Consider the following 21341-nt stretch of genomic DNA (forward strand, 5'->3'; position numbering starts at 1 on the left):
AATTGTACCCAGTATGAGCAAGTAATAACTTAGGTTATGAGGTTCTGTATTTTACAGGTGTCATCAAGTTCATTCCTGGGATGATATTGCATATAATTTGACACTGCTGCTTAGTATATATATTAGGTACTATTACTTATTTATGGTATTTTGTAAGATTTATACATCACATGATTGTAGAAAAAAACCTGATTATTATTATGAAATACCCCTAGTGCAACCAAGGGGGCTGGAGGAGGTAGTTTAGATTGAAATGGCTTCTTTCAGCACTTTAAATCCAAAATTGCTTCCTCTACAGGGGAAAAATGCTCCGTTTAAAAACGTTCTTAAACACAGTGTTTCTTCGTCTCCAGAGCAAGCATCTTCGAAGGCACATTCCCAGTGGGCGCTGAAAGCATGTATTCAAAGGATGCTGATTTAACTGCCAATCAGCTGATCAGCCATCAGAGCAACCTCTTCTAAACTTTGGCAGGTATCATTCACCCAACATCATTATTACATCAGGTGACCTACAGGTCCTGCCCACCTGTCCAAGCTGGCATGCAGGGGTGGTAGATTTTGGGATTCTGCCCACCATCTACATCAGGGTTTCCCAAACTTGGGTCTTAAGCTAGTTTGGGACTACAATTCCCATCATCCCTGACACTGGTCCTGCTAGCTGGGGATGATGGGAGTTGTAGTCCCAAACCAGCTTGTGACCCAAGTTTGGAAAACCCTGATCTAGATCCAGTTCTCCCTTGATTTACAAGATCAGCTGGGATTAGTCTACCATCATACCTCGGGTTACAGACGCTTCAGGTTGCGTTTTTTTCGGGTTGCGAACCTCCGAAACCTGGAAGTACCAGAACGGGTTACTTCCGGGTTTCGGTGGTCGCTCATGTGCAGAAGCGCTAAATCGCACTTTGCGCATGCACTGAAGCGCCGAATCGCAACCCGCGAGTGCACAGAGGCGCAAATGCTGCGGGTTGCGAACATGCATCCTGCACGGATCACGTTCACAACCTGAGCGTCCACTGTATTGTAAAAGTAACTGCAAAGGCAATTCTCACATAATGATGAGTCAGACTTCCTGGCTTTGTGCAGTTTATCAGGAGCAAGCAAGTGTAGTAGTGTGTGCCAACTGACCACTCTTCCCCTGGTGCACGTGAGATAAACTTGGAAGCCTTGGCTACCCATTATGTCCAAACCAAGAATTATGGTTTGTTGCTCTCTAGCATGCTAACAACAAACCATGGCTTCAGTTTACTTTGAAGATTGCAGCTTATTGGGAAGCAACAGAACAACAAAATCCTTGGTTCAGAAGTTAACGGGAAGCCAAAGCTCCCTGGTTTGCTCATCTCATTCGTGTCAGGGGAGGGGAGAAGCAGGAACAGTTGGTCAGGGGCACAAGCATGTTGCTTGTTGCTCATAACAGCATGATAAACCAGAAAATCTAGCTTATGAACATGTCCAATGATACTGTGAATTTGACCAATGTCTTGCCTTTTACTGGGAGTTCTCCTAACTTCCTACCGTATTCACAATTGCCTTGATTGTTGAAATTGCTTCTGCATTTGGGTCTGGCAGCCTGTCTACATGGGTCCCTGAAGCTGGGCAGACCAGACAGACAGTTAGGCTCTATTCTCTGCTGGCTATAAATGCCTCTGCTCCATCATGGCTATAAATGCATTTGCTCCATGATGGGTGGACTCGTTGTTCAAGAGCTTAAGATCTGCCTTGTTGGATAAGACCATTTTGTTCCCAGTAAATGACTGGTCAGCTGTCTGTAGGAAGCTGAACAAAGCAGGCAAGAGCAGTTTTCTCCCAAGAGAAACTTTGTCAGAGGCATGCACATCCCTCTGAACATGAAGGATCCGTTTAGCTATTATGACTACAGGACCTTGATGAATGAGCCAATCATGAATGTGCCACTCAAATCCTTTTCAAAATTAATTAGACCGGAACTGTATACAGTATTCTAAATACGGCTGCATTTTGATGCTTGCCGTTTCATTTTCAAACTCTTCTCTATTCATCCTCAGCACAGGGAAGTTCAACGGCACTGTCACAGCGCACAGATAGTTTCAGCAAGTTTTCCAGCACAATCCTAAATGCTCCTTCATGGCTAGTTGCAAGCAGTTCAGAGTCAACCGGCTAATGTGCACTTAGGAAATTTTATTTAATTTTTGTTGTTGTTGTTGTTCAGACACCAAAATGCAAAACAGATGAACCTAAAGAGGCTAACTCTGTATGGCTGCCTGGTGATTTAATTTAGCTGCTGCACTGTCTCTTACAATTTTGTTGTGGTGTTCAACTTGTTTTTCAGATGTTGTAAGTCACCTTGAGCGCTATGTTTTTAGCAGAAAGGCAAAATATCAGTGTTTCTAATAACAGAAGCTCCCAGGGAAAGGGGCACTTTTGCTCATCTCTGCAAGGAGCTGAGAGGCGAGGACAACTATGTGCATGTATGTGTACTGCATTATATCATGATGTGCATGGCATCACAGGTTTAAATTTGTTACTATAACGTTATGCAAGTGTCCGCTGGCAGGGGCTGCTCCAGATACATAGATAATGCATGCATTATACGTTGTACAGTGGTACCTTGGTTCTCAAATGCCTTGGTTCCCAAACACCGAAAACCCGGAAGCAAGTGTCCTGGTTTTCGAACGTTTTTCGGAAGCCAAACATCCAATGTGGCTATTGTTTCTGGGGTGCCTGCACCAGTCAGAAGCTGCACCTTGGTTTTTTAATATTTCGGAAGACAAACGGACTTCCAGAACGGATAAGTTTGGCGCTTTTGTTTTTGCTATTTATTTTGCGTTTTTGTTTTTGATGGTTTTTCGGTTCATTTGTTTTTATGACCATGTGGAACCCAGTTCAGATACTGATTGACTGTGTGACTGCGGAAATGGATAAAATGGATAAAAGCCCCCCATCCAAACAATGAGTGCAGGTAAGAAAAAAGAATAATTTCAACTTTTATCATCTACAGTACTGTCTTATTTATTTTATAGTACAGTACATTGATTCTTGTTTTCATTTTATGGATCAATGGTCTCATTAGATAGTAAAACTCATGTTAAATTACTGTTTTAGGGGTTATTTTTTAAAGTCTGGAACGGATTAATCCATTTTGCATTACTTTCTATGGGAAAGTGTGCCTTGGTTTTGGAACGCTTTGGTTTTGGAATGGACTTCCGGAACGGATTAAGTTTGAGAACCAAGGTACCACTGTAGTAGTGTTTCCTCTGGGACAAGACAAGATTTTAGTCAGTTCATAGCATTCTTTCTCCAACATTCTCTCTTCCCAACATTCCACCGCCATCTAGAATCACTGAAGGAGCATTCGCACAAGCAGCTTCCCAGTAGTTTATGACCAGTTATGCCCCTATTGCTGTTTGATACACACTTGACCAGCAAGGGATTGCTGTTACAATTACTCCTAGAAGAGACGCACAAGCTAGTCACCAAGTAGAATATCGGTTGCACAACATATTTTGCAAGAACAGGACACCCACCAGATTTGGCTGTTGCCTTAGAAGAGTTTGGATTTGAAGAAGAGTTTGGATTTGATATCCCGCTTTATCACTACCCGAAGGAGTCTCAAAGCGGCTAACATTCTCCTTTCCCTTCCTCCCCCACAACAAACACTCTGTGAGGTGAGTGGGGCTGAGAGACTTTAGAGAAGTGTGACTGGCCCAAGGTCACCCAGCAGCTGCATGTGGAGGAGCAGAGACGCGAACCCGGTTCCCCAGATTACAAGACTACCGCTCTTAACCACTACACCACACTGGCTCTCTCTTATGCTAAGAATGAAGTTCGCAGAGGCAAAATGGCAGCTGCCCCAGTGGGCTGCCACAACCAGATAGAACTCTGCAAGCCTAACTTTCTGTCCTTCAGAGCAGAAATAGTTGAACAGAGTAGCCTTTCTGCCTTCCATATCATTGCACCCACCCCTGCTTATTGTGCAGGATTATTGGACAACCACTATTCAGAGCCTGGGGACTAAGCAGAGAGGAACTGCAGTAGCTACTCCTCACTGCAGTGGAAAGGCAGACAGCACAATGTCAGCGAAGCATGCTGCTGCTGAATACATAAAAAGCATAAAAAGACGGGTGCAGAAGCCCTTCTTAAGAAACAGAACCAAGATATGCAGATAGGGAGTTTGTATAGTTCTCAGGAGTTATGCGGGACAAAGTAGCACATACGGCTGAGGTTTTCTCCCATTTCCAGGAATGTTGGGTCACCAGATGATTTCTCAGCAGCCAGGGTCAACATCCATGTCTGAATTGTGGGAAGTCTGTTTCCACCTCATTTCAAACCTTGCACCATCAAGAATTTGGTGCCTGAGTTTGCTTTCTCTCCTCTTCTTGTAAGTTGCTGCGGGAGCATTTTTGACAGAAGAGCAAGGTACAGTAGGCCAAAGTGTTCCATTTATTTCAAACGTGAGGGTGTCATACAGCAAAGAAGCCCTAAATACTGGCACTGGAGGCACCCCATGTCTTTAACATTCACTCTAAGCACAGTTGCAAAATCCCAGCAGGCAAATTCCATATCCCCCCCCAAAAAGCTATGAAGGCAACAGCAGCACCACCACTGCCCCACTCCTCCCATAACCCCTTGCCTTGCCTACCTGACTCATTCTTGGAGTTCATGTTGTCTGCGTTGGTAAGTGGCTCCTCGACGAAAGGTCAGGAAAGAGGAGGAAACAGCTGTTTTAGAGAGCTGAGCTAGGCCTACAGGCGAGCGCTCACGTAGGGGGTGGGGGCTGACGGCGGAGCTGGTCAGATGCCGTCCTGCCAACACTGCTGGGACATCTCTTGTGGCAAATGGGGAAATCCGTCTAGGGAACCCTAGGGCAAAAAGCAAAGAACACCACACGTCAGTAAGAAGAGAAGGTGGCCAAGTAACAAGAGATGGCTGGCCAAGACCAAGCCGTTTTGCATTATGAGCAGCCTATAGAATCGGCCTACTATGACATAGCCAATTTCTGTTCCAATCAGCATTGTGTTTAGGCAGAGAAGCGCTGGGAGAATAAAGTTGGCGCTACCCCACTCCAAGCTGTTCTGCTGTGGACCCCCAATGCCACAGTCAGTGTCCCTCTTTTTACACCTGCCATGGGAACCACCATGAGGAAACATCATACCTGAATTGTCCAAGAGACCATGAGTTCATTAACACTTTGATCACATGCTGCACTTGTGAACTTTGTAATCTCCAGGCTATCTGCTCTGCATACGCCTAAGCTCTCTGTCATGAACTCACTAATCAGTTGAGGCCACTCCCTAGGGCAATCAATGAATCCATCTGCAGCTTACAGCTCTACCATCAACCATTTTCCAGAACGTGGATAATTATTGTCGCCTTGCCTTGCCCAACAGGTCTGAAGCTTGGCAAAATTAAAGCTAGAGGGTGAGGATGCAGAAGTCAAGGTACAAGGGAAGGATTCTGCAGTGCTGCATAGGGTTAGTCAGTGAAATGGCAACAGAGTGAATATGGGGGCAGCACCCCCCCCCAAAAGGAGAGAATTTAAAGATCAAACTCCGAAAACTTTGCACCTTGACAAATGTACAGTAACTGAGGATGTACAGTAACTGAAAAGAGGGAGGGAAGATTAATAGTTTGTCAACACAGTAGTCAGTATGTAAAGACTATTTGTTGCCATAAATAAAACACATGGACATGTAAAGCGCAAGATCATGAGGAAAAAGAAATATCAGGAAGGCGGAGGTGCAGGACTGGGTGAAGGACAAAAAGTCAGGGATATGTGGCTTGCTATCATCAACATCTGTGTCAAGGATGGAGAACCTGTGGCCCTCTAGACCAGTGATTCTCAACCTGTGGGTCCCCAGATGTTGTTGGACTACAACTCCCATCATCCCTGAGCTCTGGCCTTGCTAGCTAGGGGTGATGGGAGTTGTAGTTCAACAACATCTGGGCACCCACAGGTTGAGAAAGGCTGCTCTAGGCCAGGGGTGGGCAAACTAAGGCCCAGAGGCCAGATCCAGCCCAATCGCCTTCTAAATCCGGTCCAGGAATCAATGTTTTTACATGAGTAGAATGTGTCCTTTTATTTAAAATGCATCTCTGGGTTATTTGTGGGGCACAGGAATTCGTTCATTTCCCGCCCCAAAAATATAGTCCAGCCTCCCACAAGGTCTGAGGAACAGTGGACCAGCCCCCTGCTGAAAAAGCTTGCTGACCCCTGCTCTAGACATTACTGAACTGCAATTCCCATCATCCCCATCCAGCCTGGCCAATTGTCAAGGATGATGGCAGGAGTTCTCCTGCATCATCTGGAGGGTCGGTTTCCTCATCCATGATGATGGAGGTAGTGAAAGCCATATGACTGGATGATTTCACCTGGTCTCATTTCGTTTCATCGCTTATACCCTGCTTTTCCTTCCCAAGGGAAACCCAAGGTAGCTAACAGAAGGCGCAAAATATCAGAATGAAAACTAATGTAACAAAACATAGCATGTATATCAAAATATAAAACAAACCAGAGCCAAATTCACGTCAAAGGCATATCAACAAATACAATAAATGTACTAAATCTCCTTGGAAAAATAATTCAGTAAGAGTCTTCTTTCTAGCTTTAATGTCCTCACCCCCATATTCCCATACTTGGCGTCCTTGCGCAATAATAACTTCATCTCTGTGGTGTGATCCCATGTGAGTGCATTTGAATAGTCTACCAGTCATATGAGGGATTCCAATTATATGTGTCTTTTCCACCCAATCGTCATCCTACTCCTTGCTCTGCCAGCTGCCACACCTCCTTCAATTAATGGAGAGTTATCCTCCTAATGATCCCTCCAAGGGGTTTCCAAGGATGATAGTTAAAATTTATTTGAGAGAGGAGATTGATTTCTGGTGCCTTCACAACCCATCTAGAGAAAATAAATAGGGGCTAAGAATTAAACCTTGAGCGACCCTGAAAGAGAGGAGGAAGACCCAAGTCCAGTTCTCCCTTGGAGATGAAAAGTCCAACTCTGGGCTTCACTAATTCAGAACGCAGAAAGTCTCTTGCCTGATTAAATACAGTGTACCTTGGGTTAAGTACTTAATTTGTTCCGGAGGTCCATACTTAACCTGAAACTGTTCTTAACCTGAAGCACCACTTTAGCTAATGGGGCCTCCTACTGCTGCCGTGCCGCCAGAGCACGATTTCTGTTCTTATCCTGAAGCAAAGTTCTTAACCTGAAGCACTATTTCTGGGTTACCAGAGTCTGTAACCTGAAGCGTATGTAACCTGAAGCGTATCTAACCCGAGGTACCACTGTACTCCTCAGCACAGAAAACCAGCATGTCAAGGAGTGTTATTCTAATTTATCTTCCTCTCCAACATGCTACTAGTTGTTTTCCAGGTCCACAGAAAGTTTTTAAAACAGAGAAGCACTCCAGCATAAGAGCCCACAACTTCACTCCAAAGCTGAGCAGCCCTGGCATTGATCACCTTAGAATGGAGATCTTCAGCAAAAAAATGCTAAATAAAAATGTTAGACAGGAGAGTCAATGGCAGGCTTTGGCTTCTTGTTAAGAATGAGGGAGATGGCAGTGTGTATGAATATGGGAATGGAAACAGAACAGGGAGGGACACACTGTTGATCTGGTAGGTCAATACCCTGCCCAGCGGAAGCCTGCAAGCTAGACATGAGTCCAATAGCCCACTGCCCACCTGCAATTCCAAGCAACTGGAGGTAGAACAGTGAAGGTAGAATGTAGTCACTGTGGCTAGTAATCACTGGTGGCCTTGTCCTCTATGAATATGTCTAATGCTCTTTTAAAACTATACAAGTTGTTGACCAGGGACGCGGGTGGCGCTGTGGGTTAAACCACAGAGCCTAGGACTTGCCAATCAGAAGGTCAGCGGTTCAAATCCCCACGACAGGGTGAGCTCCCGTTGCTTGGTCCCTGCTCCTGGCAACCTAGCAGTTCAAAAGCACTTCAAAGTGCAAGTAGATAAATAGGTACCGCTCCGGCAGGAGGGTAAACAGCATTTCCGTGCGCTGCTCTGGTTCGCCAGAAGCAGCTTAGTCATGCTGGCCACATGACCCAGAAGCTGTAAGCCGGCTCCCTCGGGCAATAAAGCGAGATGAGTGCCGCAACTCCAGAGTCAGCCACAACTGGACCTAATGATCAGGGGTCCCTTTACTTTTAAGTTGTTGACCAATTCTGCCTCTGAGATTCAGCTTTACTGGATTTCCACAAGTTTTAGTGATGTAAGAGAACAAGAAAAACTTTTCTCCTTGACATGCATAATCTGATGTCACCTCTTCCTTGCCTTCTCACGAAACTATAAAGTCCCAAACACTGCAATCTTTCCTCTTAAAGGGAGTCACTCCATCCCATGATCATTTGGTTTTCTTTTTCTAAACTTCTCCAGCTCTACAACGTCCTTTTTGAGAGGTGACCAGAGCCTGCAAAAGGCAACGTTGGTTTCTCACAGTGATGGGTGTCTAATGGATTCCCTCTTGGGCTTGGAAGTTGGGGAAATTCCACATCATGCCAAGATCAAATTATACTGGAAATCCAAAGTGACCCCGAGTTCTAATAAACCTTGCATGTGTGAAAATGCAACCAAGGGCACTTTGTAAACAAAAAGGATTTAAGAAATATTGCAGTATGGGGAAGCAGCTCTTCACATCCCTGAAGCCTCTACACCCAAGCAAACCTCATACATTTCCAACAGAATATTATGTTAAGCCATTACTACAAATTTGGCAGGATCCGCACCTTCTGGGCTAAACAGTGGAGAAGTAAAGGGGTGAGAGGTGGATAACTCTCCCCACTCTTGAGTGCCGTTTCCCTCTCTATAACACAAATGCACGCAACAGAAGACAGGTGGTCTTTCTGTTTTCCTTTAATGAAAAACCACTTTAGGAGAGAGTGATTGAGGGCCAAATCAGATGTGACATGAGAGATCTTCCATGTGCTGAATGGTTTGGCCCTGAGAGCAGAGAAGCAGGAGGAAGGGTCTATTCAGTGAGGGAAAGGATAGGCGAGGAAGAAGGCGAGTCTCTCCCTCCCTCAAATGTTTCATGGTCTTCTCAATCGGCCCTTCCCAAATCAGGGAGGGACAACTACTCAGAGAGCACCTGGCTTGAATGCAGAAGGTCCACAGGTTCAATCCCTGTCATCTCCAAGTAGCAAGTGCCCAAGATCCTGGAGAGCAAGTGTGAGAAGACCAGTGTTTTCCAAACTTGGGTCTCCAACTGTTTTTGGACTACAATTCCCATCATCCCTGACCACAGGTCCTGCTATCTAGGAATGATGAGAGTTGTAGTCCCAAAACAGCTGGCGACCCAAGTTTGGGAAACCCTGCACTAGACAATACTGAGCTACATGGGAAAATAGCCTGGCTTGATATAAGCTCCCTTTGCTCCACAAAACTTTTCATTGGGAAAAAAAGAACTGCCAGGCTACCATTAAAAATGGAACATGTAGCTCATCCCTGAGGTCCTCTTTAGCAGCAGCCTAATGACATTAATTTAGCCGAAGAGAATACAGCAGTTGTTTCTTCTGCCATAGGGAATTAAGAGTTTCACAATTCAGCTCTGACCCATGCTCGTCCTGGTGAGAGCAGTGGAGATTTATGCCTCAGTTGTCTATTCACTTATCTGAATGAAGTTGGGACCAAGGGCTCGGAATCTGATCTGAGCTTTCTCTCTGCTGGGAGTAGCAGAAATTGCATCCTATGATTCCTATTCAATCAGGGCTGGCAGGTTGTTGGGAACTTTTTAAACTATAAGCAGAAAGCACTGAGATGGTGCCAGGTTTCCTTGGTGAGGGTATTCCTGGTTACTATTGCTCTGTATTTAATTGTGTTGCAGTAACCAGCTTCAGAAGCAATGCTATTGGTCTGATCTGCCAATACGTGCTTGGCAGAACACACACCAAGCAACATGGGCCACAAATGCTCGCCAGTGACCACAACATCTATTGAACAGGCAAGGGCAAGGCAGGAAAAAGGCAGGAGATCACCCTTATGGTGGCACTTGGCTTTGGTGGTCCTAAGAAAGCAACAAGATCCTTGCCACTGTCAAGCGTCTCTGAAAGTTCAGCCCAATGTCAAAGACACAAACCTAATCCTTTCATGACTCCATTTATCTGTATATTTAAAAATATTTCTACACCACTTGATTACAGCAGTGTTAGAAACTCAAGATATATAAGCTAGGTGCCAAATGACTCCTTAAACCAGGGTTACAGTCGCCAAAACGGAATGTCTAGTTGCCATTTTGGCACTAGACGGCTCAAATGTCATATTTTTCAATACGACTTTCTTGGTTCCTGAAATTCATTCTGATTGTGCAGATAAAATGTTGTTGTTGTTTAGTGGTTTAGTCGTGTCTGACGCTTCGTGACCCCATGGACCAGAGTACGCCAGGCACTCCTGTCTTCCACTGCCTCCCGCAGTTTGGTCAAACTCATGTTGGTAGCTTCGAGAACACTGTCCAACCATCTCGTCCTCTGCCGTCCCCTTCTCCTTGTGCCCTCACTCTTTCCCAACATCAGGGTCTTTTCCAGGGAGTCTTCTCTTCTCATGAGGTGGCCAAAGTATTGGAGTCTTAGCTTCACGATCTGTCCTTTCAGTGAGCACTAATATAACTGATATAATTCTAAAGGACGTGTTGTTAAGTGTGCAAAAACAGATCCAATGATCCCCAGGCATGCACACCTCCAGAGATGGTGGAGACGTCAGGCGTTATCCTGGCACTCTGGCATCTTCACTTGGTCACAAGTGGCCAATAGCCAGGTGCAAAATTAATTCTATTTCGATTTTCTGTCTTTTCAAGCTTGTTATGTATATCTATATCTACATCTATATTTGTAATTGTTTGATCTTTTTGTCACAGATTGTGTTTAATTCTTTCGTTACTGTGGTCGTTTCTGTTAAAGAGTCAAACCTCATTTTACGTTCCATCAGTTTAGTTTCCATTGGAGGCATTGGTTCTTTCCAATTATTTTTAATCAGCTCCTTTATGGCTTCTTGCTCTGCTGCCAACGCTTCTCTTAAGATATTGTTACCATTTTCTTTCTCCAAGGAAGGTGCCCCTTTTGAGGGTGGGCCATCTTGAATGCAGCCTGCGTTACTGTCCTTGTTGAAGTGAGCCTTCAGTCTTGGGGCAGGAAGAATTGAGTGAGGTCTTTTATTTTCAGCTTTTCTGAATCCTTGTGCATTCCCCTCACCTTTCTTCAAACGGCTTTTGCTCCAAGCATTTTCTCTGGGCCTTGGAGTACAGGGGTTCTTGAACAATGCACTGAGTGAACTAAGAACTAAGAAGTTTGAGTCTAGGCAGCAAGTAGATCGAAAAAGCCTCACCAGCTTGGATGGCAAAACTGGATGGATTTAACATTTATTTACAGTTAGAAGTGTGGTACGAGTTATACCAAAGTATTTACCTCACTCTTCACCCAAGTATCAGAATAAAAGAAATGGAGGAGGGAGACCCTGGCAAAGCAGATAATTTGGGAAATGCCCATAGCTCAGAGATGGACCATGCAGGAGCAGTGTTAGAAACTCACAATATATAAGCTAGGTGCCAAACGGCTCCTTAAGCTGAGGTTACAGCTGCCAAAACAGAATGTTTTAACCTTTAAAGCCTATACGGCCTAGGACCCTCGTACCTATGGGACCGCTTCTCCTGGTATGTCCCACAGAGGACCTTACGGTCTTCAAACAAAAACATCTTGGAGGTCCCGGGCTACAGAGAGGTTAGGCTGGCCTCAACTAGAGCCAGGGCTTTTTCGGCTGTGGCTCCGATCTGGTGGAACGCTCTGTCACAAGAGACTAGGGCCCTACGGGACTTGACATCTTTCCGCAGGGCCTGCAAGACAGAGCTGTTCCACCAGGCCTTTGGCCAGGGCACAGCCTGACCCCCTCCTCTGGCAATCCCCACAGTACTCTAGCCCAATGGTTGCCATTAATCTGATTTGAATTGATTTTATAATGAAATGATTTTAGAATGTTGTATCATTTTAATGTTGTTAGCCACTCTGAGCCTGGCTTCGGCTGGGGAGGGTGGGATATAAATAAAGTTTATTATTATTATTATTATTATTATTATTATTATTATTATTATTAATGTCTAGTCGCCATTTGGGGGCAAGACAGCTCCAATGTCTTATTTTCCAAATGTTGGACTGACTGTGATTGATTCTCAGTTTAACATCCAGCTAGTTCAGACTACAACTTTGAGTTAAGAGCTTTGAGAACTTAAAAGAAGAAAAGTCGCTTGATCCAAGGACAGTCCACATATATATTGGCCTATTCCAAACTCTTTTCCTTAATGGCTCCTGCTGCTGCTCAGGCTGCACAGAAAAAGCATTTTGGTTCCAGAAATTCATCCCGATTGTGCAGATAAAATATAATTGTTAGAATTCTACAGGATGTGGTATTAGTGTGTGAAAACAGTGCAGATCCAATGATCCCCAGGCATGCACCTCCAGATGGTGGAGATGTTTCTGCGGTTAGGTGCCAAGATTGTGGGAATTATCCTTCACTGGGGTATAGGAAGGGCAGCAGAAACATCTCCTGCCTACCAACTGAGCCTGTCAAGTCATATACCAAATCCGGATTGTGGAAGGCAGGTCAGAGCTCATATCTCCCCCTGAGAAATGTACACAGCTCTGGAGGCAAAAAGGTATTTCACCCAGAGTTTTAGTTTGGGGCAATTTTGATCCTAATCTCTGCAAGTAAAAGAGTTGAGCATTTGTTCTTCTGGAGTGTTGAGAAGGCAATTAAAAGCAAGATTTTGATATCTGAACAGGCAGCTAGAACCAAAGGGCTACTGGATCACAGGCATGGAAAATAACAAGTGCACATCTTGTTGAAGGCTCAAAGCACTTCACACATTATCTTAGTAATCCTGTTCAACAGCTTTGTAACAGTCAGTATTGTTTCCCACATATTACAGATGGTCGGGCTGGCGGGGGGGGGGGGGGGGGAGAGAGAGCCACTGAGGTTGAAAAATATTGATTTGCCTAAGGTTACCCAGAGAGTTCACGGTGAACCAGGTATTTCCTGCCCAACTGCTTACTCTCTTCACAACCGCACAACACACAGAAAGCAGGGCAAACTAGACACACCAATTCGCAGCAGAGGCACTCACATAGCCAAAACCATTGAATGCCACAGACAGAGAGATCAAGGTGTCTGCAAAGAAAGGAACTCCAGATGGCTCATGAAAGAGGATACGAGAAGGCCAAAAAGACCCACAAACCCAAGAGGATCTCTCATCAGTTTGAACGGGGTGAAAATTTTGCCGAGGCACATTTTGCAAGGCAGGGTCTATAACTCAACCACCAAAACCAGATTCCAAGCAAGTGTTTCAGGCGCAAAAGGCAAGAGCTACACGGAGCTGAGGCGAGTCACATGCATCCCTCTATTACATTCTGCAGGCAACTCATGTCTGTCAGCTCCAGTCCAAACAAAACAGTCCTATACCTGAAAGAATAACATGGCAAAAGGCTAAGCAGGAGTTTGGCCTCAGGGATCAAGTTCCTGCTTGTTCCTTCTCAGCATAAATTCTCCCATGCTCCACTTCCCCCCCAGAATCTTAAGTGTTAGAAAGCAGCTGAACAGGCACAGTGGGAAACTATAACTGGTCCAAGGCATGGCATTAAATACGAGTTCAGAAAGCAGTGTGCAAAGTGGTTTGTAGAACTTTTTCGTCACATGGACACGAAGACCCTGTGATTGAAAGCTAGCAAATGTCACTTTTTAAAGGTTAAGGAAAGTCCAGTTGCATAGTGGACTAAGGACAAGTCATGCATGCAAGTCATGCAACAGCTTGCCCATTACAATAATCTAATATCCAGCCTGCAAAAAAACCCCTTAAAATCTGGCTAGAAGGGCATAATACCGTTTTTTGGAAAAGAAACTAACTGCAGAGCCCTGCACTCTTTTAGCTCCCCCAGATCTGCAGATGCTGCTTCAGGCTGAGGTACTCCTTTGCCACCCCACAACTTTGCTTGCACCCTCCAGTATCAGAGTCTCCCTGTCAGATATATTATTTCCATTTCACTTAAGAGGCAGGCAGAACTTCTGGAAACTAGCTTCGCTATCTGCACTCTGAATCTGTTATCACCAATTATTGCTGCTAGAAATGCTTATCTTAAGCTGTGCATGGTATTTTCACAGACCAAACTTTTTGCGTTTCATGGCCATTTGGGCCCATTCTTCCTTTCCCTTCTCATGCACTGCACACACAAACGTATACACGCCTGCTAAATGAGTTTAACACTTCCCACATCTGATCAAATGCACTCTAGTCTATCGAATTCTAATAGGTCTGTTTGGTGCCACAAGACACTACTGCATTTGCTGCAACCAACAAAACACAGCACCCCTTCTGGAAGTTATCTGCGCCCCATTCATCAAGTCTCACTGACTGACAATGTACAAGCACGCTGCAGCTGCAACCAGAGCCCGTATCCCATGCTCTATAGAAGCTTTGGCAAGGTGATGTCAAGTAAGGATTCATTGTTAAAATAGCAAATACTACGATGGAGGTTTTTTTTATTTGTTCTTTAACAAAATCTCACACATGTCCTCTCTCTCTCTCTCTCTCTCACACACACACACACACATAACCAAGTTTAATAATTCTAGGTTATTCACAAGCAGAATTACATCAATAAAAAATATTATTTGCACACTCGATCTCCACATCACCAAGTCCTTGCTACTGCCACAAATGTCAGAGACCTGGCACCGCCAGAGAACCCACACCATCCTCAAACAGAGCAAGGGATGGTTATCTAACTAAACTGGTATATCAAGCCATAATATGGGTCGGTGGGTTGATTTAATTTAATTTTAAAATCTTGCTTGCTGTTGCTTTGGCAACCAAACTTAAGCTTCACAAGGCAGTTTAGGGCACAGAATAACACACACACATCTACAGGAGGAAAAGGGCTCTGGAAACAGGAAAAGAACCCCACCAAGAAGCATAGGAGCCAACTCCTAGGGGCCAATAAAAATATTTGAGGGGACCCCCCCCCAAAAAAAAGAGTTGATGGGCATTGTCATTCAAATGGTGTGTGTAATTGATTATGTAGGACGGGGCTTACCTGAGACCCCCAATATATTATTCAACTCAGCACTCCTGGCACCAAGACACTGGGAAAACGCACCATTTATTTTTGGCACGTGTATGTGTGTGAATAATGACACACAAGATTAATTTGCACCCTGCATCCTCAGACTTCACCCTCTTGTCTCCCAGAGCCTCCATCTGAAAGGCCACCCTCCAACATTAAAAACAAAAAAGGAGATTGCTGAAAGATCCCACACAGGGTTGAAAAGTCTGCGATCGTTGCAGGCTTATAACTGTACCCCCCACGTAGATACAAAGACACACACACACATTCATACTTTTCAATGACAGAGCAAGAGGGAACGGGAGTGGCTTGCCGAGAAAACACCCCAACTCCACCCTGGACCGGGTGCCACACACATTTCTCATGGCTCCCTTGCCCAAGATCCGCTAGCCACCCGCAATCCCACACACACACACACACACACACAAGCACCCCACGCATCAGCCCCCCGTCTAGCTGAGGCACTTTCCTCTCAGTCCCAACTTCAGCGGGGCGGGAGGAAGACCCTCAGCCGCAGCCCCACACCGTCCCAGAAGCGCCTCGCTCAGCCAGGCTTGCAGCGCCCCACAGCTTCTCCCGCCTGGCTCCCCACTGCAGCTCCCCAGACCTTGCAAAACCCGCAGGGCCCCCCCGGGCGGAGGAAGGGAGGAAAGGCGCCGGGAGGAGCCCCTCCAAGCTCATGCTGCTTGCTGGTCCTTCCCTTTTACCTGCAAGAAGATCGGGAAAATGGCGCGCTGCTGCTGCTGCTGCTGCTACTGCTGCTGCTGCTTTTCCTTGCAGATGTTCCTGCAGGATGGAAAGCTGCAATTACCGGGCCCAGCCTGCCCTGGGATGGATGTCTCTTTTCTCTTTCCCACCCCGCCACCCTTCCAAGGGAAACTAGAACCGGCTGTCCCGGCCACTGCAGCCCTTCATAACCACAGCCACCTCCTCCTTTTCCTCTTCTCCTCCATCTTTGCAGCTGGCTTCGCTAGCCCTGTGCGCCGCCGCCGCCGCCGCCGCCGCCAAACACTAACAACAACATTCGGTGACGTCATTCGCCGTCACGTGACGGGCCCACCGCTCTATAAATAGCCTTTGCTCTCCCTCGCTTGCTTAAGTCCGCGAGGGGCAAGGCCCAGCGGAGGGAGGGAAGGGAGGGCAGGCGGAGCGGCTCAGTCCTGCTTGGTGTTAAAGGGCCAGCAGGAACAAGACAGGGAAAAGAAGAGCAGCTTTTTCCCCCCCTCAGCAGCCTCCTTCTGCTGCGTGGGGACCATAATAAGCGTGCCTTCCGGCAGTTTCAACACATGAAACGCAGGACATGCTGCAGGACCGGCCCAAGACATTTTGCCGCCTGAGGCGCCGCAGCTGGTGGAGCCGTTCCGCAGCATTTGAGAGCAGGCGGGTTATATTGGGCACCTGAGGCAGTGCCGGATTTAGGGCGCCAAGCCAAGAGGGCACAAAATATAATTAATAATAATAATACCACCGTATATTTTCCGTATACAGAGGAACCTCAGTTTTCAAACTTAATCCGTTCCAGAAGACCGTTTGGCTTTTGAAAGGTTAGAAAACTGAGGATCAATGGGCTGGCTGCAAAATCAGTGGAGGGGGGGGAATGAAAAACACAGCTCAGAAGCTGTTCGGCTTCTGAAAATTGTTTGAAAACCGGAGCAGTTAGTTCCAAGTTTTCGGTGTTCGGGAGCTGAAACGTTCCAAAATGGAGGTGTTCGGGAACCAAGGTTTGACTGTATAAGACACCCCCTATTTTTTTGAACCCAAAATTAATCAATATTTTAAACATCAAACAGAACAACTTTGAGATTCTGTTGTGGGTGTCAGCCAGAGTTTAGGTTGCTGTATTTCGAGAGTCAGAGCCCGAACCAGAGCCTAGGCCACCCACACCAGAGTCCGAACCCCTGTCTGTGTATAAGACGGCCCCAAATTTTTGAATAAATTTTAAAAGCCAAAACATCATCCTACACACAGAAAAATAAGGCAATAATGATGGCGGTGGTGCTTTTCTTCTAGTAAGAAAAGCACCAGTACTTCTTACCCTTGAGTATCCCCTGAAAAAAAAGCACTGATAATACTAATGTACTATGGGAGCGGTAGTACCTCCGGTGGGGGACACATTGTGTTATTTCCGGAGTAGTTTCTCCACCTTTGGTCCCCATCCGGCACTCGGCTCTCCCCTGTGACACCTAGAAGCTGTCAGCATGCGACAGCCGCTACACCCCGAGAACGGCTTCAACCCTCTGTTGAAGGGAAGGACTTCCCCTGCATCTGAAGGCAGGTTCTGGTGGATTTAGCCATCAAGACCAATAGTGGGTCCAACAATCTGCACATAGTGTAAAGGGGAGTGAGGGGCAAGTGGGGCTCATCAACCTGGCAAGGGAGCCCATATAGGAGTAGGAAAACTCTGGTTCTAAACCTTTGCTGCTTTGCGGGATTGTTTTGGGAGAAGAACATGCTAAGGAGTTGTTGGCATCCGTCTGTCTCAAGAGACAATGGAGTGCACCTCTGCGTTAGTAGCACCAAAGTGACTTTCCTGGGGTGCAAGCCTAGGTGGCGTGTATGGAGGTCCTGGGCTGCCCAGAAAACAATACCCCCCTGCCTCTTGGCTTTCCTTCCAAAGGAAAGCAGAGCAAGACTTTTGCCGGATGGAGGCATACAAGGCTCCATCCAACCATATTAGGGTCTCCGCACTGGATCTGTGTAGGGTTTACTCCTTAGTCTTATCTTCTCCCAAAGACGTCCCACAAGGCAGCAAAGGTTTAGGGTTAGAGATGAGCTACCTTCTCAGGTCGACAAGCCCTATCTGCCCCTCACTTCCCTCTACTATACTTATTTTACTGTTCTTAGAACATGTGTTTCAGTGTTTTATTATACTGCTTCAATGCACCTTATGCCATGAAACAGTCTATAAATTTGAAGGAGGAAGAATACCAGTATGTCAACGCTGTAGCATTTCTGGAATTTTAAAATGCCAGGCAGTTCCCAGGCCCATGGCTGGCATAATTGGTTTTTTCTAGCCTTTGCACAAGGGTGGCAAATGCCAACACCAGCCTGCCATTATCACACATAGCTTGACTTCCATCGCAAAGAGTGTGTTTGTTCTTTAAAGTTAAAAATACAATGGGGGGGGGGCAGTGGTTGTATAGTGATGGACCACCCATTCAAAATACACCCAGCAACTAGTTTAAGAGATGAAAGGTGCTACAGGGCCTTAATGACAATGCACAAATTTACACCCAGAAGTCCTAAGGAGGGAGACAAGTTATGAAGAATGGCAACTTGACCACCGACCACCGACGTAATTTTACCAAGACGTTCTCAAAAGGCAAAATGGAGAGACAGTGATTTATCAGGAACAGGTACCAGAAAGTAGGAACATTGGAAGCTGATATATACTGAATCAGATCACTGGACCATCTACCTCAGCATCGTCTAGCAGGTCTCTAGGGTTTGAGGCAGGCGACATTCATAACCTTACTTGGACACTCAAGAGCAGGGGAGGCAACCTAAGGCCTGTGGGCCGGATGCAGCCCAATCACCACCTCAATCTGGCCCACGGACAGTCCGGGAATCAGGGTGTTATAACATGAATAGAATGTGTCCTTTTATTTAAAATGCACCTCTGGGTTAGTTGTGGGGCATAGGAATTTGTTCATTATTTCCCCCCAAAAAATATAGTCTGGCCTTCTACATGGTCTGAGGGACAGTGGACCGGCCCACAACTGAAAAAGGTTACTGACTCAAGAGCATAAAAGATACCTGCAGTTATACAGTGGTACCTCGGGTTACAGATGCTTCAGGTTACCCAGACCCAGAAATAGTACCTCGGGTTAAGAACTTTGCTTCAGGATGAGAACAGAAATTGCGTGGCGGCGCAGCAGCAGCGGGAGGCCCCATTAGCTAAAGTGGTTCCTCAGGTTAAGAACAGTTTCAGGTTAAGAACGGACCTCCAGAACAAATTAAGTTCTTAACCCGAGGTATCACTGTATTGTGTATTAATGCAACACTGGAGTCATAGGCTGGAACAGCCAAGGGAAAGAGAGTTGTGGAATCAATTGTTGCAGGATTGTGTGTGTGTATGGCTGTGATTACACACACATAATTTATGCTCAGTCAGAAGAGCATGAGACTCTTAATCTCAGGGTCATGGGTTTGAGTCCAACATTGGGCAAGAGATTCCTGCAATGCAGGGGGTTGGACTAGATGACCCTTGTGGTCCTTTCCAACTCTACAGTTCTGTGATTCTATTAACGGGAAGCACATTGCACTGCCTGACTCACCCCCCAAAAATGTGGTTTTAAAATTGATATTCCAATTTTTTGAATTTGGGGATTTCACATCCCTACCCAAGGCTCCCACTTGACCTAACCCAAAGCAGTTGAGGGAGTGGGGAGCAAATCTATCAGTGGTATGCCAGTTTCTCACATATAACTTTTCATAGCTCGCACAGGCTTTAAAAGATTACCGTACAAGAAGCTGGCCAGGGTGTGTTAAAACTTGAAGGCTACTGCCCTATACTGTTCAACAGGACTTTACCAAAGTGGGGCACTTTTGAGTTAACTAACGTAGGAACAAATTGTAAAGCAGCTTGGGCCAGAAGATTATCTAAATTTTCAAAAACAGCTACTGAGCCAAGGCATCCCCCTGCAAATCATAATCTTTAGAACATACTGTGCTTCAGATAAACCAGTAAAGGTATTTCCTTGTCAAATGAATGATTGGAAACACATTCAGAAATCACTGAATACATACAGTGACCAAATGTTAGGGCCCCCCCATCTGCATTGTACCTTTAAAGCAGTATGATTCCACTTTAAAAAGCCATGGTTACCCCCAAAGAATCCTGGGAACTGTAGTTGTTTGCTGAGAACTGTTTGGAGACCACCCCTAATTCCCCTCAGAGAGTTACAATTCCCCGTTTCCAGAGAAAAGGGGTTGATTATTAAACAACCCTGGAAATTTTAGCTGTGCAAAGGGGATAGAGGGTCTTATAACAACCTAACAACAAACTACAGTTCCCAGGATTCTTTGTTGGGAAAGCCATGGCTGTTTACAGCGGTGTGATACCGCTTTAAATGTACAGTGCCTAAGACTCCTATTTTCAGGCACAAATTTTGAATTACATAGGCACACCCCTGTGTTAATGCTATCCCAAAGCAAGCAGTTATCATCCTAGGGGCTTGCCTATGGGTGTGTTTTACAGGTAGCAAATAGCCTTAATTTTCCATGTAGTTAAGACTTGCTGTGAAGTGTGGGAATTAAACACCTAGTTACTCATCAGACAGAGTTCAGAACTAGAGAGACGAATTGCAGATTATAAAGCCCTCTGCAGGCACTTCCATAATAGCTGAATTATGTTGTCCTCCTCCTTCTTCTCTACCCCAATCCAATGCAGAGGTCAACACACCCAAGGCCCATGAAAACCAGTGGACTAGCACTCCTCAACTCTGCATCGGACCAGGCCATTTAAAAAGTCATCTATTACTTTCATGCTCATGAGCGTGCTCTGCGTCAACCAAGTTTGGTATGAGAATGGCAAAAAGAATTGTGTTAAAGAAGAAATACAGAGGTCAGCCACTAAAAAGAAAAAAAAAGAGTGTATAGCATAGCAGAAGCAGTGCAAGGTGAACTAAGAATTGTACCAAAGGTGACAGAAGGAAAAAACGAGCTCATAATTTTAAAGGTGTGTAGAAAAGACGCCTGCCTTTGCACATATGTCTTGTTCTGCATGGAGAAACAATTAAAATGTACAAGGAGAAAACCATAAATGGTGCACATACACATTTTAAAGGGCCAGGTCGTCTGTTTCAGGCAATACAGATGTAGGCCTAATTCTGTCCCAATGTTTCTCCCATACAAATTGCAGAGAAAGCTGGCAATTCAAGCGCACAGGAACCATTCACATTATATTGACATTTGAAGTGCTCTTTTTGCCTCCAAATTCGATATGAATTGGTCTGGAGTAGAGATTGAAAACTCGCAATTCCCACAACCGCTCTAAGTCAATACCTGTTTCTTGTTCTTTTACAGTAGAATTGGGTTTGGGTAGATCCTGTCTTCAGTGCCTGAATGTATGAAGGCAGGAATATATGGATAAACACTGTTCAAAAAAGAATATGCTGATATGCTTAGGCTAAAGGAGTAAAGTGGAAAATAAAGCATTAATAAGTGATGTTATAAAGAGATTAAAATTTAAAACCTAAAAGATTGCAATGTTTGTACTGAATTTTAAATATATGGAAGCCGAGGTG

The 21341-nt window shown here is 45.4% G+C and overlaps 1 protein-coding gene and 1 long non-coding RNA gene across 4 annotated transcripts in view; one reads left to right on the top strand and one right to left on the bottom strand.

The window, feature by feature from the left end:
- HDAC5 (histone deacetylase 5) overlaps nucleotides 1-16095 on the bottom strand; it is a 119670-nt gene extending 103575 nt beyond the window's left edge. Inside the window, exons 1-2 of one of the 2 annotated variants that reach the window (XM_081837644.1) lie at nucleotides 15801-16095; nucleotides 4616-4835 (exon numbers count right to left, since the gene is read on the bottom strand). In XM_081837644.1, the coding sequence (XP_081693770.1) occupies nucleotides 4616-4637 (22 nt within the window). In that variant the 5' untranslated portion in view covers nucleotides 4638-4835; nucleotides 15801-16095. The remainder of the gene's footprint in view (nucleotides 1-4615; nucleotides 4836-15800) is intronic. The other variant, XM_081837646.1, reaches the window with a different exon arrangement.
- A 1080-nt stretch (nucleotides 16096-17175) lies between these two features.
- LOC309328362 lies at nucleotides 17176-21295 on the top strand. 2 transcript variants are annotated; one of them, XR_014150817.1, is made up of 2 exons: nucleotides 17176-18449; nucleotides 20486-21295. It is a non-coding gene; the product is annotated as an uncharacterized lncRNA (long non-coding RNA). The 2 variants fall into 2 exon arrangements; XR_014150818.1 differs by having other exon boundaries at nucleotides 17176-17399.
- Nucleotides 21296-21341: the final 46 nt, after the last annotated feature.

The sequence above is a fragment of the Podarcis erhardii genome (genome assembly GCF_964252035.2).
Source record: "Podarcis erhardii genome assembly, chromosome: 13".
NCBI lineage: Eukaryota > Metazoa > Chordata > Lepidosauria > Squamata > Lacertidae > Podarcis > Podarcis erhardii.